The sequence below is a fragment of the Odocoileus virginianus genome, chromosome 29 (assembly GCF_023699985.2).
Source record: "Odocoileus virginianus isolate 20LAN1187 ecotype Illinois chromosome 29, Ovbor_1.2, whole genome shotgun sequence".
NCBI lineage: Eukaryota > Metazoa > Chordata > Mammalia > Artiodactyla > Cervidae > Odocoileus > Odocoileus virginianus.
In genome coordinates this window covers 37,238,877-37,258,787 of record NC_069702.1, presented here as the reverse complement: position 1 = coordinate 37,258,787, position 19,911 = coordinate 37,238,877, and the positions used below count along the sequence as shown (strand labels likewise).

At 35.4% G+C, this 19,911-nt stretch overlaps 1 protein-coding gene across 33 annotated transcripts in view; it reads left to right on the top strand.

Annotated features, from left to right (window-relative positions):
• ADGRL3 (adhesion G protein-coupled receptor L3) overlaps positions 1 to 19,911 on the top strand; it is a 912,058-nt gene that overhangs the window by 733,050 nt on the left and 159,097 nt on the right. For 28 of the 33 annotated variants that reach the window (XM_070458356.1, XM_070458372.1, XM_070458369.1 and 25 more), the window contains 2 exons: positions 11,129 to 11,314; positions 14,273 to 14,311. In XM_070458356.1, the coding sequence (XP_070314457.1) occupies positions 11,129 to 11,314; positions 14,273 to 14,311 (225 nt within the window). The remainder of the gene's footprint in view (positions 1 to 11,128; positions 11,315 to 14,272; positions 14,312 to 19,911) is intronic. The other 5 variants (XM_070458374.1, XM_070458375.1, XM_070458371.1 and 2 more) reach the window with 1 other exon arrangement.

The following is a 19,911-nucleotide window of genomic DNA, read 5'->3' as shown; positions in this document are numbered from 1 at the left end:
CTTACTGGATGTGATCAGATTAAAAGATCAGTAGCATATCTCCTTACATTAGCAACTTTTAAAAAACATTCCCTACATACTTAGCCTGGGGTTAACATTAATTCAGTAATAATTCACCTAGAAAGCTGTGTTTTCATGATAATTCCTTAATATAGTTGGCATATTTCATTGCAGAAATTACTGGTGACTTTAACTGATAATATTGCTTAATTCTTTCCTTTCCTCTGCAGACCTGCTAATCTTATGACAAAAGACACAGTTCCTTGCAAAGACCAGACAGTTGTTGCCCATTTGATTTAGGGATGGACTGTTTTTATTTTCTAACAGACATGTTCCATTCTTTTGGGGGGGTTTCTGTATAATCCTATAGCATCTGTAAAAATATATTAAGATTATAGAGTTTAGATAGTGGAAATTTATAATACCTTAGCTAGATTACTTATAAGCTTGTAGAATTGTCAAACATTTAATAGTGGGCTGTGGAGCCCTGCAAATTGACTTATGTGCTTATTGCCAGGTCAGTGTTGGAGCCGGTGTTTAATTGGGTCTACCTTCATCAAGATGTCATGCTTAGCCACAACACTAGCTACAAAGTGAACAGATCATGATGGCCTTTATATCCCACACCCACTTAGCTAGTCTCTCTTCACTTCTCTCCACTGTTTTCCTTGGTGTATCCATTATACCTCCAACTATTTATGCCATTCATTAAACATAATTGTAGTTGAACAGGTTACCACAGAACTCCAACACATTTAAATATTGATGTTGTAAACCTCTGAGAGAGAATCTTCCTGTACTTCCCATAGTGATTTGTCTCTGTTTTCTCTCCCTCCTCCCCAAAGCATGTTCCACAGAATTCATCCCTTTCCTCATTTCCTCCCTCAGTACCCAAGTTCCAACAGCAAACAGATGGAACCTGTGCAGAGAGTTTGTTTACAGTATTGGGGGAACAAAGGTGACCTGCAAGGGATTGAGAGGAATCCCAATGCTAGGAACCCGGATGGAGCTGTTCCCAACCCCAGGCCTATGGTTGCCAGATCAAAGGAATGATGGAAAATTGGTAACCGAGTGTCTTTGAGAGGAAAGATGACCTCTAGACAAGAGACGCATCCTAGCCTCAGGCAACTTTTCAGAAAAGATCTAGGGGAAAAAGTATTCTGATCTCACCCACCCCCCACCCCTCTTACCTGGCCTCACCTTCCCAGCCTCCCCACTAGCCAAACCCACACAAAAGCCAGAGGAAGAGATGTTGTCTTCATCATATCATGTAAGTCCATTTCTTAAGACAGAAAAGGATGGAGGATGGGACGGGTCTTCCCCGACTAAGAAATGGAAGGTATCCAGCAGAGTTCAGTTTTTCTTCACTTCTCTCACCCCTCCTCCCTTTCCCAGCCCCCTCTTCCTCTTTTCTGCCTGTCTCTTCCCTCCTTCCTTTCTCTTGCTCCATCCTCTTTCCTCTGCTCTGACCTCCCCATTTTTCTTATGTTTTATGCCATGTTGAAAAACTTAAAGTGAAATAGGTATCTGATTTATTCCTACCCTCCTCCACTCACTGTAGTTCTGAGAATTTTTAAAGTAGAGGAACACTGTCTACCCCCAATAACAGTATAGATGGGGAAAAAAAAAAAAGAGGGAGTGATTCTCTCATTTCAACAGTATATTCAGTTTCCCCTACCCAAGTTTGTGGGTACCAGTGTAGACTGCAAATATGCATAAATAAATGGATCACAATGCTTACTTTAGTTGGAAAAAGCAAACATTATCATTTTTCTTAAGAAATGAGTTGTGTTTTTCCTCCTGCAGTCAGGCAAGGAGGGAAAAATCAAGCACAGAATCTTGATGGTTTTGTGATTCACAAATGAAGTCAGGCCACTTATATATTGGTGAAATGATAGATTAAATTTTGAGTGGTATTATAGAGTAGATTACATTTCACTAGAGAAAATGTAAGCCTTTAAAGTCAGAAGAAATTTGTTAAACGCTGGCCATAATACTTTCATAGTCATGAGATTTAATAAAAAGCCAAATTTGTGTAGAAAGGAAAAGGAAAATTTACCTCAGCAGCAACGGGGAAGTGTAGAAGCAGAGAAGGAAGGAGAAATTGGTAGGTGAGTGGACAAATGGATGGGCAGGTGGACAGAACGGTAGATACAAAAATAAATAGATGATTGGATAAAAAGATTAGATAGTGAAGCTGAGTACATGTCTTCAAATTAATGTTTTAAAAACATTTTCCTGTTTATGGAAGCCAACAAATTAGTTTAGAGCTCTGCTTTCTCAGATACATGTGATGAAATATCTGATTTTCTCACCTTTCTCAAAGACTCTTCACTGCAATCATAATCTCCAGCTTTAGTTTGACCTGTATCTTGAACTGAAGTTTTCAAAAAGTCTATATTTTCTATTTTTGCATATCTGTAAAGAATTCATTGCACTTTATAATCCCTCGTATCTTTTTTTAACTTGAAAACTGTGAAATTCTAATTGTGAAGACCCTCCATATTTATAATATTTACATGTAAAATGAGATCTGCTTCCTACTTCATTAACTGGTCCAAGTATTATATGAAAAAGAAACACCTGAATTGTTAGTGGGAAATAGTCTTTCTGTTTTAGCAAACTAAAGTATCTTTTCTTTTGTCTGCACACAAGTTACTAAAATATTTTGAGATAATGTAAGGTTTTTCCTGCATTTTCTTTTATTTTTTATTTTTCTTTTATTTTTTTTTCTTCCTGCATTTTCTAAAGAAGGATGTGTAGATCTAGAAATGGTATTGCTGTTTTATATTATGTGCTTGCTAAGTTACTTCAATCGTGTCCAATTCTGTGCAACCCTATGGACTATAGCCCCACAGGCTTCTGTCCATGGCGATTCTCCAGGCAAGAATACTGGAGTGGGTTGCCAGGCCCTTCTCCAGGGGATCTTCTTGACCTTGGGATCGAACTAACATCTCTTATGTTGCCTGCACTGGTGAGTTCTTTACCACTAGCACAACCTGGGAACCCCTTCACAGTACGAAATAAGCCAGCTGTTTGTTCTGGAACTATGGTTGAAGCTTGCCACCCAGATCTTAATTTTACCATTCTTTTAGCACCCATAGATGTACTATGGAATAAAAGGAAATTGCTTATTAATTTTATCAGAGATTTGTGGCATTTCCACATCTTCAAGCTTAACTAGCCTACATTGAATTGTAAGGTAGAGACATTTTATTGTCTATAAACCCACTTGACTCAGATTTATAGAAAAATAGGTAGATCTTTCAAAGAAATGGTAGCTTTGTACTTAAACACTGAAACTCCTCCATGAATTGTTTTGCCACCTTATTAATTTGATGTAATAAATCCCATGAAATGTCAAAGCTTATTTCAAATAAAACTGTTTTTTCTTGAGTCACAATTTGAAATGCAAATAGTATCCATCCCTGTCATAATTATTATCCTTAACTATAGCGGCAGGGTTTCCCCTCCCCTATTCAAGCCCTGGGTATAATCCCACCATTTCAATACAGGCATTAATTTACTAATCCTCACAAAACTTATAAGATTTCTCAGTATGCATGTACTTATTTATGAGGAATAATTTTAGCAGAATTTATGAAAAGAATTGTTAGAGATAGACATTGTAATGATGTATTTAAGCTAGAATAAGCGAAATAACTATTTCAGTCTTGCTTCTTTGCACAGAAGACTTGGGGTAGATGTAAGATATGTGTATATTTTTGTATGGAAATAGGATAATAATAATTGTGGTGAGTGAAATAAATAGGACAATCACAAAAAAAGAGTAGCTTCTGGATGCCACTGGAAAGAATATGCTTAAAGCAGGCCTGGTCTGGATAGGCAAACTTTGAACTGAGCTTGAACCTTAAAGTCATTGTCCCTATTAGTCAGCCAGTCAGTCCAGTCGCTCAGTTGTGTCTGACCCTTTGCAACCCCATGGACTGCAGCACACCAGGCCTCCCTGTCCATCACCAACTCCCAGAGTTTACTCAAACTCATGCCCATTGAGTCAGTGATGCCATCCAACCATTTCATGCTCTGTCATCCCCTTCTCCTCCCGCCTTCAATCTCGCCCAGCATCAGGTCTTTTCAAATGAGTCAGCTCTTCGCATCAGGTGGCCAAAGTATTGGAGTTTCAGCTTCAACTTTAGTCTTTTCAATGAACATTCAGGACTGATTTCCTTTAGGATGAACTAGTTGGATCTCCTTGCAGTCCAAAGGACTCTCAAGAGTCTTCTCCAACACCACAGTTCAAAAGCATCAATTCTTTGGCACTCAACTTTCCTTATAGTCCAACTCTGACATCCATATATGACTACTGGAAAAACCAAAGCATTGACTGGATGGACCTTTGCTGGCAAAGTAATGTCTCTGCTTTTTAATATGGTGTCTAGGTCGGTCATAACTTTTCTACCAAGGAGCAAGCGTCTTTTAATGTCATAGCTGCAGTCAACATCTGCAGTGATTTTGGAGCCCAGAAAAATAAATTCAGGCACTGTTTCCCCATCTATTTGCCATGAAGTGATGGGACTGGATGCCATGATCTTTGTTTTCCGAATGTTGAGCCTTAATCCAACTTTTTCACTCTCCTCTTTCACTTTCATCAAGAGGTTCTTCAGTTCTTCTTCACTTTCTGCCATAAGGGTGGTGTCATCTGCATATCTGAGGTTATTGATATTTCTCCTGGCAAACTTGATTCCAGCTTGTGCTTCATCCAGCTCAGTGTTTCTCATGATGTACTCTGCATAAAAGTTAAATAAGCAGGGTGACAACATACAGCCTTGACGTACTCCGTTCCCAATTTGGAATCAGTCTGTTTTTCCATGTCTAGTTTTAACTGTTGCTTCCTGACCTGCATACAGGTTTCTCAAGAGGCAGGTCAGGTGATCTGGTATGCCCATCTCTTTCAGAACTTTCCACAGTTTATTGTGATCCACATAGTCAAAGCCTTTGGCTTAGTCAATAAAGCAGAAATAGATGTTTCTCAGGAACTCTTGCTTTTTTGATGATCCAACAGATTTGGCAATTTGATCTCTGATTCCTCTGCCTTTTCTAAAACCAGCTTGAACATCTGGAAGTTCACAGTTCACGTATTGTTGAAGCCTGGCTTGGAGAACTTTGAGCATTACTTTACTAGCATGTGAGATGACTGCAATTGTGCGGTATTTTGAGCATTCTTTGGCATCACCTTTCTTAGGGATTGGAATGAAAACTGATCATTTCCAGTTCCATGGCCACTGTTGAGTTTTCCAAATTGCTGGCATATTGAGTGCAGCACTTTCACAGCATCATCTTTTCGAATTTGAAATAGCTCAAACTGGAATTCCATCACCTCCACTAGCTTTGTTCGTAGTAATGCTTTCTAAGGCCCACTTGACTTCACATTCCAGGATGTCTGGCTCTAGGTGAGTGATCACACCATCATGATTATCTGGGCCATGGAGATCTTTTTTGTACAGTTCTGTATTCTTGCCACGTCTTCTTAATATCTTCTGCTTCTGTTAGGTCCATACCATTTCTGTCCTTTATTGAGCCCATGTTTGCATGAAATGTTCCCTTGGTGTCTCTAATTTTCTTGAAGAGATCTCTAGTCTTTCCCATTCTATTGTTTTCCTCTATTTCTTTGCACTGATCACTAAGGAAGGCTTTCTTATCTCTCCTTGCTATTCTTTGGAACTCTACATTCAAATGGACATATCTTTCCTTTTCTCCTTTGGTTTTTGCTTCTCTCACAACTATTTGTAAGGCCTCCTCATGCAGCCATTTTGCTTTTTTGCATTTCTCTTTCTTGGGGATGATCTTGCTCCCTGTCTCCTGTACAATGTCCCTAACTTCCGTCCATAGTTCATCAGGCTATCAGATCTAGTCCCTTAAATCTATTTCTCCGTTCCACTGTATAATTGTTAGGGATTAGATTTAGGTCACACCTGAATGGTCTAGTCGTTTTCCCTACTTTCTTCAACTGAAGTCTGAATTTGGCAAGAGGGAGTTCATGCTGCGAACCACAGTCAGCTCCTGGTCTTGGTTTTGCTGGCTGTATAGAGCTTTTCCATCTTTGGCTGCAAAGAATAGTAGCTATGGGAGAATTCAATTGATGGCACCACTGCCATTAACAAGAAGCCTGGAAATGAGTCTTGGTGCCTCCCTCATTCCCCTCACACATCCAATCAGAGAGTAAGCCTGTCTGTACTTACAAATCTCTCCCACATCAGGCCACTCTTCATTTTCCCTGCTGCTCCAATCCTAATCCACAGCAGCTTTTTCTACCGTGTTAGCTTCATAGTAGGTCCCCTTTCACTCGCTCCTGAACCCTCTAATCCATTCCACTGTTTCATTCCAAACATAAGCCTGACTAGACCACTCCTATCTAGACTCTTCAATACCGTCACACTGAGTTAGCACAATTTCCCCAAATCGTCATCCTGACTTCCGAGTGCTACCGCTGCTCCGCCGCTGCTCGTCTCTCCAGCTGCCTGAAGCCCAGGCACAGGTCCCCTTCGTGCATCGCCCTCAAGTCTCCCTGCACCTCTTTCCTCAAAGCTTCTCCTCATGCCAACCTAATTTTCTCTTTTCTATTTCTTCTCAAATTAAACATTCTTTCTCAGAGAAGCATTTCCTAAATGATTCCCTAACTTCAAACACCAGGCTAAACTGCCTTTAGGGCTTCCCTGGGGGTCCGGTGGTTAAGAGTCCGCCTTGCAATGCAAGAGACACCGGTTCAACTCCTGGTCCGAGACGGTCCCACCTGCGTCAGGGCAGTTGCGCCCATGTGCCACAGCTAGCGAGCCCGCACTCGGGCAGCAACGAAAACCCAGCACAGCCAAAATAAACAAGTATTTTTTAAAAAAGCTGCCTTTAAATTTGATCCACTGCACTGGGATTCTGGATTGAATTCAAAAGAGTTAAAATTAAATAATTGTGCAGTTAATTTATTAATAGCTCTTCCCAGATCCTATGATGGGAAACCACTTTATTTACCATTTTATCCCCAGATGTTAGTATAGTTTTATTCATAGAAACTCAAATTGTGTTTAACAAATGAACATATAGAATGATAGAAGAGTTTTTGAAATTATAAATAGAGATGTTTTATTTTTAAAAACTGTATATATATATATATATATATGTATGTATATATATATATGTGTGTATGACTATATATATATGTGTACATGTATACATATACACACTTTATGCTATGTTGGTAGCAGATTGAATTCTGAAGGTATAAATTTTTTTTTAATTTCTTTTCCACTTTTAGTACCCTGTCTTCCCAAACCATGGTTATTCTAGACTTCACTTATTTATATAGCATCCTCTTGTCTCTCTCCCTACCAGTGCCCATCAGAATTTTATCTTACCAGGTCACCCTCAACTTGTCTTTTAACTTTCAACTTATTTGATATTTTCTGTTGCTTTCTTACCTAGTTTCCAGGTCTTTATTACCCCTGTACTATATTCCCATAACACCTCACAGACATTATCTTATAATTGCATTTTTTAATTAATACTATCTGCTTTTATGTACCCTGCATACCAAGCAGTAGAATATGAGCTTCCTGAATGTGAGCAAAACTACATATAACATTTGACTTTATTTGTTTAGGAAATAACAAGTGTCCAAATGATTGTTAGATGAGTGAAATAATTTTTTAATATTTTTTAATTTTAAAATATTTTTTTAATTTTTTAATATTACTACTACAATTTCTTCAGTTTTAAGAAGAGGGGATCATAATAAGTAATTAGTTATATCTATTTTTATGTTCTTCAAATATGGTTTTCACATTTTTATTTTAAACATTTTGTTATAACTTATCTATACTTTAGTTTGTTTGTTCGTTTTTCTGTTGCAGCTTTCTTGTTGATGAACTTTGAGTTCCAGACTTCTTTTGTAGAATTGATTTGATTTATTCTTCATAAATAAATACTTCTTGAATGCTAAAACATAATAACTATTTTTAAGATAAATTACTGATGATTTTTGTATTTAACTCACCATTTATAACAACACATTATCTGTCACTGACACATACATTGGCAACATCATTATCTTTTATGTTGAAACAGTTATATTTTGACTTGTCGTCTATATTTTCAGCTTTTTCATTACTGTATTTTAAAAAAATTTAAATTTTTATGTTAGGAGTTAAATAGGCCTTCTTTTTTATCTTATCATGTCCTACCCCAATATTGTAATAATTAATACTGAAAACAACATTTGTACGACTACCCAGAGCAAGAAAAATAAATTGAATTGCAATATGAAAATACCTATTATTTTCTTCTGTTTGTTAAGTAATTTTTCTTTTTATAATGTTCCCTGATAGCTGTAATGGAAGTCAGTAGTTGCATCTTTAGTTTTGAAGATAATGTGTTAAAGAAAGTCTATTACTTATTCTAATAGATGCCAGCCTTTTTCTAAAAGGGCTCATTTAATTGAATCACAAGACTCCAGAGGTCCATATGCCTTGACATTTTCTCATAGAAAAAGTACTATGGAAAAAAAAAAAAAAAGAAAAAGTACTATGTGGTAATAAAGACATAGAAGAAAACAATAGAATAATAATAATAGTAACAATGGTAATAAAACAATTACACAAGAGCACAATGCTTAACAAAGTAAAACAATAGTAATTTCACAGATATGTTCATTTTTATGAGAATAGCATAGGTGGAACACGATAGCAAATGCAAGACTCTGTGCATGGTGCGCTGATTAAAAGAATATTCCTTTGGAATATTATAGGAACTCCAGCTATCTGGATACTCGTGTGTGCAGGGGTTTTGTAACATTGCTAAGTAATTGTATCAGGTGTTCAGACTTAATTGATGGAATGCTGAATCTGAACACTTTGTGAATACTAGCATTTCACCAATTTAATTAATGAATACTGAATTTTCTAAATCATTAAGTGAGTTAATAGATTACCAGTAAATAGCTCTAAATTGTATATAATGATTAAATATATGGATTATACTCACATTTATATCACTTTGTGAGCACTTCAGAGTGCTTTCACGATCCATCAATGGGTCATGAGTGCTACTTTGATCTACACTGACTTTGTTACACATTTATCCTTGAACCTTATAATGTATTCCATTTGGTCTTACACGTATCTTAGTTTTTCAGGCCCTGATGATATTTTACAAATTCAATAAACTTAGTGTGGATGTTTTTCTCTTTTTTCATTTTAAAGGTTTTTAAAAAGTACCAATTAAGCATATAATACTTTAATATACTCTTCTTACAATATATTTTCTTGTAAAATTAAAGCATTGAACAAAATAATTCTTTCAATTTCCATCTTTCAATTTTGTCCTATGTGTTTAAACATATACACATATATATAAACACATAAAATATCTACATATAATATTTATTTTTCATAGCACATTTATATGCCAAGTAGTATTCATATTTCACAAATACCATGCCTATATATATTAGTATATTTATGATTTTTATACTTGCATTTATTTTAAGTCAATATTGCATGTTGAAGATTGATGTTAACAATATTTTTCTCTTTATTACAAAGCTGTTGTATAGTATTCCATAATTTTTATATATATGTCCAGTTTTGCACAGACATAGCCCATTTTGTTTTCTATTATAAGCAAGCTGGAATGAATATCTTGGAACATTTCCCTTTCATAACAATGAGATTATTTTTTTATGGCTGATAATGATAAGAAAAATCTGTCTTATACAGTCTGCACATTTCAGAGTTTAATAGACACTATAATTTACATAGGAAGTATACAAATATACACATCCAGTAGTAGTTTATGATTGTCATATACATTTATACAAATCTTTGCCAACACTTGGTTACTAAACTTTTTTTGCATATTTGAATTGGGATTTTCTATAAAGTTAAGAATATGATTGTTAACAATTTAGGTATTCCAATTGCTCCAATTTATTCATTTCTTTCTTTAACATTTAGTCCTGCTACAAACATATTAAGTATCCCTGCATAAATAGTGGTAACCAGTTTGACTGAGTTTTTTATTGTACCCCTTTACAACTTTCTGAATATCGATTAGGAAGATGGCCTTACAACTAGAGGCCCTTTCTGTTTGTGATCCTAAATTCTGTATCAGACTGTTAGAAAAGGAGAAGAAAAGAAAATGTTCTAAATAATGACACTTTTGTATAAGTAATAATAGGGCAGACTAAAATTAGGAAAGATATATGCCAAACCATTAACAATCTCTAGAAAGTGGGAATGTATAGGGTCAAAAGAAGAGACACTCATTATTTTTGCATTGCCCACCTATATCTATATTGCATAAATGTGTTATAATTGTACTTTAGTTTAATTTTAAAAAAGATAAAGGACATGATAACTTGGAAAATTACACTTATTTACCTTTTTTTTTTTAAAGTTTTACAGGCCTTCCATTCAAATTGATATATATTCCTATCTTCTTATTACCCAGAGCTGTCAAATTTGTTCAAGTGATCTTAGAATATGTTTTATCTCTTTTAACATCTTTGGATTGTTGACAATTTGAACGATTCTTATAGAATATACTTAAAAAATCAGCACGTAGTTTTAGAGAAGGAAAGTGCTAGAATCTAAGCAATAGTTTGCTACCAAGAACATGGGGGGTGAAATCTCTTACTTAGTAAGAAAATGAAGACCATTTTAAAAAGCAGAGTTTTTATTTGGAATTACATTTTCTCAGAGTTCAGCAGACTGAATATTCGTTGTGAACTAAGTGTTAAAGTAGGCATAATGGAAAATTTGTATTGTTCTCTGAGAACACAGTTGTTCACAACACAAACTCATCAGTGTTCAATTTAGAAATGCATAGAGAAAAATCACTGGGCAAACCTTAGACTTAACCCTTCAGATGGGTAAAGTGAGAATCATTTCTAGAAGTTAAGAGTCCTCAAGAGGAGTTTCCTAAAAGCATGGCTTTCAAGTTAGTTATTAAAGAAAATAATGGATTAGCAGGAACACTCAGGGAATGTGTACCAAATAAAGAGGGAGTTTAATAACTTACTCACCTCAATGATTATAACATATGCAAAGACAATTGTCCAAAGAAGCCAATAAAATTACTTAAGATCTCTTTCCTTTTTGTTCTGTTTTCAAAATTGTAGTTGAAATCTGGAGAGACAGCTGCCAACATTGCTAGAGAACTGGCCGAACAGACAAGAAATCATTTGAATGCTGGAGATATCACTTATTCTGTCCGGGCCATGGATCAGCTGGTAGGCCTCCTAGATGTACAACTCCGGAACTTGACTCCAGGTGGAAAAGATAGTGCTGCCCGAAGTTTGAACAAGGTAAGGACCTTAGTTACATGCATCTTCAAAGTTGTAGTAAAAGCAGTGAGACTTCCCTGATTAATCTCTCTCTTTCCATAAAATCAGATCATTCTAAAGAAAATTGCTAGCTACATTCAATTCACTTCAATGTCTTATTATAATAATGACCTTATTTGACTTTCAATCTAAGGAGCAATAAATGATAATCTCTTTGCATATGTTTTGAATTATAATTCTGTTTTCTGTAGAATTCTTTCTGGATGCTAAATTCTGACATGGTTAATATAGATAAATGCCACTTCTTTTGTTTCTTTTCTCCCCTTTCAAGCCTTGATGTTAATATGATTAATAGTAAAACAAATGTCTAATCAATAAAGAGAAATTTAGAAAATGACAATGAGAAAGGATATTAACAATACATTATAGATTTTTTTAAAAAATAATTTAACCTAATTCTTATTACATTTAAAAGCTCATTGGACAAAGTATTTGTTTTAATTTTCCTTTTGATTTTTAAGTAACTTATTTTGCATCACTACCATTATAAGTTAATAGGTTTTAATGTATTTCAGCAACTTTGAATTGTAAGTAATAAAAATATTTTTAAATTTTAAGGGATTTTATGTGTTTTTTAGTTATAAATCTACAATATATTTTATATACATTATATACACATATGTAAACATTATGTATATAACTTATACAGATATAAGTGTTATATTTACTTAAGTGTATAAAATATGTTTTATATATTTATAAGGAGTATCATTTATGTAACACAATTTCACATTGTGAAAAGATAATAGAATTGCTGCCATTAGATAACATATATTCTCTTAATGGCATTTTTGTAGAAAAGATGATCAGTTATTGAAACTGGATTTTAAGGCCTTAAATATCAGGGATAATCGTAATATCTTAATATCTTAAATATCAGGGATACGTCAAACAGCAAGAATTTGGCAGCAACAGACTAATATAATGTATGGAATTCACTGAATGAATATTTCCCCTTTAGAATGAAAAAATAACTTTACAGAGTGGTCTTTGTTATGTTTATTTCTTTTCCGTCTTATTTGACTAAGCGTCTCATGAGATGGAAGACACTTTTTAAATAATGATTCTTTGACATTAAAGAAAAAAAAAGCTGGATATTTTATCTAGCAGCTTTTTCTGCAACTTCATCCTCAGAAAATAGATTCAGTTCTATCAGTTAGATAGAATTTATTACCAAGGGTTTTTTTTTGTTGTTGTTATTTTCATGCTGAGTGAAAAGGAGTTATTTTTGTCACTCATATCCATGATAGCATCTCAGCCCAGCCCCTGACAGAATATAATCCACAGCTGTCTATGTAATCTGGGCATGCTGTGATTTTACCAAGGCTTACTGGATGCTGTTAATGAATATCGCTGCCAGCTATTGTTATTATAATGTACTAGAAGTAGTCATTTCTGTTAATGCTACATATCCATAACACTACTTGTTATAGAATATTTTGTATCTTTATTTAAAAATGATGTTGATGTCTGGCAATATCAGGTAAAGCTGGCAATTAATGTCACATTCTAACAGGCTACAGCTAATCAGCTTGCCTAGTCTGAATATCAAGTAACTACATAATGGGCAAATTTCCACTTGTGATGCTTTTTAATGCTCTCTTTTGTTTCTTATTTGGCTCTTTTTGGTTGTTTATGTAATGTGGCTTGTCACGTGTTAATTCGCATGACGGGGTAAAGAGATGGGATGGCAGAGGTTATTCACATGCTTCCGGGCTCCTGTTTCCTGTGGCTCCCGCTGTTCCCTGAAACAGTTGTAACCCAACAGATTTGCAAAGTCAAGTCGGTGCAAATCAATTGTGCTCCACATTGAAATTCTGGAGGGTTTAGAGACCTTTTAAACCAAGATGCGAGTCAGTGATCCAGTGACAACACTGGCAGTTTACTTGTGCTCATTACTCACTTAATTCTGTAGAGGAGTAAGTACTCTATGTTCATTGAAGAATATGAATTAAAGTTGGGAGAGCATTAGCCACACAAAAGGTATCAGAGTAACTGCTGCTTCAAAATGGGTAATTTTCTCCTTCAACAATTAAGGCTACTGAAGGAAAAAAAATACTAGAAGAGGAGGAAAACTGCAATCTAATTTATAAAATTGGCAGTCATTTATTTAAACCGAGCAAATATATGTATTAATTATTCATTTTATCACCAGGAAAAAAGCATTTGGTACTGAGTATGAGTTGCTGTTAATCTTTTGCCCAGAAACACATCATTCTGTAAGCAAACAAATAAATACAGTCTTGTTATTCCACAAAAGTTTCTAAAATATGTAAAATCTTTTGGTCAAAACCATTAAAAGAAATTCTTCAAGAAATAAAAACAGAGATAAATCAGAATATTAATCACATTCTTTTAATCAGAAGTTACTTATATCTTGGTATTTGTCCCTTAGAATCAACGAGTCAAACAAATATGCATTCTCAATAAATGGAACTTTTTGAATATATGAACAAAGGGTTTGTGGTACATATTAACTATCTATATTATCTTTAAACCACAGACAATTTACTATCTTTAAAAAATGGGTTTCAAATTCTTGACATAATTTACTTAACTTCACACATCTTCATCTGTGGCCCACAAGTTAATAACTAACCTCATATGAAATGAATCATGTCAAAAAAATAAAGTATATTGATTTTTACTAATTTCTACTAAATTTATTCTAAGATTTCTTTCCATCATTAACAGCTTTATACCATCCAGTTATCACTTGGGTTCTGGAAAGGTATTGGTTACTATTTTTCAAGCCAGTGCTGACATTTAGCTGCTGCTTAGCTGTCATTCTCTTCTTGAAAGTAGTGTACAACAAAATAAGGTGTTTGTGTAGATGTGTTCTTTTATTTTTCTTATTTTCTTCTGTCACTAACTTGTTTTTTCTATTCTGTGTTTAATCTGCTGTCTTAATGGATTCAGCTTCAGAAAAGAGAGCGCTCTTGCAGAGCCTATGTCCAGGTACTTTCTGCGTTTTTATAAATGTGTTAAGTTGTTGAATTGTCTCTGTTGGCAATAGCATGTATGGGAATCTGATAGAAAGATGATAATGTATTGAACTTGAAGAATTTCAGGGAGGGCATAGAGGGTGGGAATGGAAAGCTATATGAAAGAGCATGTGCTAAAAAGAAATTTGACAGTGACAGTGCCCTATCATACAAGAGGAGCACAGACTAGCAAAGAGGTGCAACTTTGGTGTGAGAATTTTGATCGTCACTGAAAGGTGAGTTGGATATAATATATAAATCTCCAATTTCTTCAAGGGGGTATGAAAACATTTCATTCGTATATTGATCTGGTTAATATTTGAGTAACAAGTCATCCAGAAATGACAAATCAAATAAAACAACAGTTCCAGGACACTTGGAATGTTACACTTCTGTACCAAATTGATCAAGACATGCTATAATGATCTTATTCTTCCATTCATTATAAGCACATGAATCCCAATGTGACTGTTTCAGTTAACATGTTGTAATTTCTTTCTCAGCAGGATTTTAAAAAAAAAGTTTCTAGGTTTATGAGTTCTTGTGGAAAGGAATCCCAGAAGCAAGCTTCATAGTTATTTTTAGAAGGAAAAGAAGGGCGGGGATGTCAGAAGATGGAGAGAAGAGAGGAGAGAGGCAAGGTCAAGTGATAAATGATTTAGTAATGACTTCACTCTGCTTTATTCAAAGTAGATCAATCCGTGGGTTGCCGGAGTCTGTGCCTCACAGTCAGCAGCACACTCCTACTGAGGAATATTGGGCGAGAGTTAGTTTTATGGAGACAACTTGAAACAGCGATTGCAAAGGAAGTTGGGGACTTCCTTATAAGGCTAGCAGATCCAGTTTTCTAGGGTAAAGTGAGCTGGGTTAGAGGATTGTGATTGGCTCCTTGACAGTCATTTCCCATAAATGCAGGCTTAGATTTGTGATATGGGCCAGGCTACTGAGGCAGCTTCCATTCTGTGGGTTCCAATACACAAATTAACTTTGTCAAAAGGAAGAAAAATATGATACTGTGTAGCTGTAAATTTTATTCCTATGTGGATATACCATCATTTTTAAAGGGAAAGGTCAACTACATTTGTAAAGAAGGATGTCCTCAAGACCCAAGTTACTAGTTCTCAGATTGGTAGTCCACAAATTAAACTGTATCAGGTTATTCACGGAGAAGGCAATGGCACCCCACTCCAGTCCTCTTGCCTGGAAAATCCCGTGGACGGAGAAGCCTGGTGGGCTGCAATCCATGGGGTCGCTAAGACTCAGACACGACTGAGCGACTTCACTTTCCCTTTTCACTTTCATGCACTGGAGAAGGAAATGGCAACCCACTCCAGTGTTCTTGCCTGGAGAATCCCAGGGATGGGGGAGCCTGGTGGGCTGCCGTCTATGGGGTCACACAGAGTCGGACACGACTGAAGTGACTTAGCAGCAGCAGCAGCAGCAGTTTATTCACAATAAGGGCATGTTGTGAGACAGTCATTTAAAAGGAAAAAAAAAATCTTCATAACAGAGGTTAGGAAGAAAACCTTTTAACTTGCATTTTTTCTTATAAATAATGAATTTTTGTATATAAGAAACTGTTCAGGTTTTTCTAATATTTTGGAAAAGAAATTACTTTGGGAGATTTATGTGTATATACTGCTTAGTGTGTGCAATAGATAGAAAAATTGAAGTACTCTTCAGAATTGAAAGCTGAGGATCATTTTTGAGCAATATTAGGATTTTTTTTATTGCAATCTATGTTATCCTTTTAATGGGGCCTTGGAAATAATTAGAATTAGCCTTTCAGTATTTAAATCTATGAAATGCATGGTCATTCAAACCAGAATCTCTGATGGAAAATTAATAGCACAGTTTATTCAATGGCTGATTTCCTGTTGTTATAATTGACTGGCTATGAATAAATGTTTCAGCTATTGACTAAACATCTGATAAGACCAAATACAAACAGAATATTGATGAAGTGGAAATACTCTGCTTGCTAATACATGACATTATTTCTATTCCTTTTAGTATAGATCATTATTCTGTGAAATTCTAGACTGAATAATACCTAAATCTTTAGCCTATTTTGCTTTTAATGACATGTTCCCTATTATTTCTATGTTCAGAGCACATTCTAAGCTACCTATGAAATAGGAATGAAATATACTAGAAAGATTTTTTACACTAAATTTGAAAAAAAAAATATTTATTACAAGATACTTAAAAAGTTTTTTCCTTTCCATGGGCACAAGCAGTGATTCTTCTAGATATGATTTTGACCATCTAAGTACCTTTAGCATTTAATTATTTAGAAGTACACTGTCTATTTTATGAATTATCTAGATCCATTCATTACTTCTTGCTTCCCACTTTTTATTTCACACACACACACACACACAGACACACACACAAAATAACAGTGAAATCTGGACTGTCAATAGTCAGCTATGATAACTGATCTATTATCAGTTATCATAAAAAGTGAGCAATTAAAAGTTAGTTGCTTTGATTTTTCAAAATAATATATGAATCTCCTAAAACTCATTATGCTTTTGTATCAAGAATTTTAATGAATGAAGATAAAAAAACTGGGTCCAATATATTTTATTTTTCTTTATTCAGTTGTAATTTTAGATTATCCTAGAAGTTTTGTTCACTATTAAAATATAGGTATTCACATATATCAAATTAAAATATCATTACCATATCCCAGACACAAAGCATATCTTAGAAGAGGGTTTTAAGTTTTATGTCAGAGAAGACAAGTAAGGCTTGTGTTCCATATGCATATTAAGTAGCTACCATATATATTACTACCAAGGAGGGGCCATAGAGGTGAAGATGAGTGAATTGAAATCTGGAGAGATCAAATGACTGGAGCTAGGTCACACAGGTGACACTGATGGCGCTGATACTTCTATCCTGGTGTATCCAGTGCTTCTTCAACACCACGCTTAAGAATAACAGTGATGTATTATGAAGAATAAATCATTTATTAGGCATTGTGACCATCACTGTGAAAAGCATTTTGAATAAATTCTTATTTCATATTCTTTTGCAGGAACTATTAAAATTTACTGCCATTCATTTTTTACTGTTTTAAATTAAAGCAGGACATTTTCCTAGTTAAGAATATGTTTTGATTTTTACCAGCAGTTTCCTTTGTCTTCCAAATGCCATAGGTGGCATGGACTCCATGGAGACTCGCAGTCAATCTTGCTTGATGGTAATAGAGTCTACCTGCCAGTGTAGGAGATGTGGGAGATGGGGGTTCAATCCCTGGGTCGTAAAGATGCCCTGGAGGAGAAAATGGCAGCCTAGTCCAGTATTCTTGCTTGGGAAAATCCCATGGAGAGAGGAGCCTGCCAGGCTACAGTCCACGGGGTTGCAAAGAGCTGGATACAACTGAGTGACTGAGCACACATGCATCGTTATTGATGTGAATCTTTTGAGTCATTCTTTGGAAACCACTATTATTTGCATAGTTAGGCTGAGAATTGATTTAAACATTAGTAAATAGCTGCAAATTTTTTTTTAAAAGACACACACCTGGTTTCGTCTCTTCTTCCCATCCTTCCTTCCATTTTTCATTTTTTTAAAAGGCAGATAGTCTATGTTTTAAGTCTTACAAAGTATTTGAAATAAACCCTCTTTTTATTAGATTTTACTTATTTTATTTGGGCTTTCAAGTTAATTATTTATTTATTTTGTTTGTTTCACCTTTACTATCCACTAGAAATCTGTATCCTAGAAATGGTATCCTAGGTACCATCAGTGTAAAAGCAATCTCAGCTTCAACTGTAAAAAAAAAAAAAAACCACAGAGTAGTTAACAAAAACATTCAAGAACTACTAGTTGAGCACATGTGCCCAATAATCTTCTCAGTACTGGGAATACAGCAGTGCCCACAACGGGTCAGAATCCCTGCTCACTCTCCTAGGGTGAACTATCTAGTAGCAGAATATAAACAGTAAATATATGGTATGTGAGAAGATAATAAACGTTATGGAGAAAAACAGAGCAAGAAATGCATCACTGAGGTGAGGTGACATTTGAGAAAAACTCTGAAGGAGTGAACTGTGAAGATATGCAGGAAAAAGTATTCTAACAAAGAAAACAGAAAGTTTCTGAGGTAGAAATATGCCTGTGTTGTCTAGGAAGCCAATGCAACTGGACGGGAGTGAAAGAGAAAAGGATGAAGGATGTCAAGGGCCCAGATCTGATAGACCTTTGTAGGGACCTCAACAGATAGGAAACCACTCCAGGTTTCTGAGCAGAGGGATGACATGGTCTGATATGTTTTAAAATTAGAAAATAGATGATAGCAGAAAAAGTAAGAGCTGAAACAGGGTTACCATTTGGGCAATGACAACTACTTAAAACAGGATATGAGTATGGGATGCTCAAATACTTTTTCTGATTCAAGATTTTTTTTCTTTAAGTGGAACAAATAGGATTTACTAAGGGATTATAAGGTGAAGTGTCTGGAAAAGAGAGGCGTTGGAGTGACCCACAGTGTTTTGCCTGAGTAACTAGAAGAATGAAGTTACCCTTTACTGAAATGGTCTATCTGTGACCAATTTGGGAGGAACATGAAAAGAACTTCACTAAGAAGCATGTTAAGTTTCTTATCAGATATGCAATATTGATGGTAAAAATGCAGTTAGGTATATGAGCTTAAAATTTAGCTGAATGGTCAGGCTAGAAGGAGTGTTTCAAAAACCAGTCAATCCTAAAGGAAATCAATCCTGAATATTCATTAGAAGGATTGATGCTGAAACTTAAGCTCCAGTACTTCGGCCACCTGAGGCGAAGAGCCAACTCATTAGGAAAGACCCTGATTCTGGGGAAGATTGAAGCCAGGAGGAGAAGGGCATGACAGAGGATGGGATGGTTTGATGGCCTCTCTGATTCAATGGACATGAGTTTAAGCAAGCTCCAGGAGATGGTGAAGGACAGGGAAGCCTGGAATGCTGCAGTCCTTGGGGACACAGAGTCTGATATGACTGAGAGACTGGAAAACAACAACAGCAACAAAAACAATGTTTCACTTAGAGTGGCATTTTCAGTCAACGTTTCATTTCCTAGATGAGTTTATCAAGGAAATGAGTATAGAGAGGAGAGAATCTAGGGCTGAGACCCAGGACGCTGTCCTATGATGAGGTCCAGAAGAGGAAAAGTAACCAGCAGCAGAGACTAAAGAAACCTTAAAGAGGAGGAAGACCTGAAGAGTATGGCATCCAGAAGTCAACGCAAGTTCTTATCCCACCCAAAAGAAAAGGATGTCAGGTGCTGCTGAATCTGCTCAGAAACACAAGTACAGCTTTTCAACAATAAAAGTAATGTCAACATTTGATGAATTTTAAGATTCTAAAGCCCAGATACATAAACATTTCTACCTATTGCTTTCATTTTTCTTTTCTTTTTTTTGTCTTTAATACAGACTTTCTGTGAGCCAAAGTTGCTACTTGCACCTTTGACAAAGTGAAAATTGAATTATGCCAGTTTTGCTTGTGTGCCTTTGGTGGATGAGACAAGAAAAGATTCTAACATCCATTTATACTGCTAGGAAGAAATTAATGAGTATTT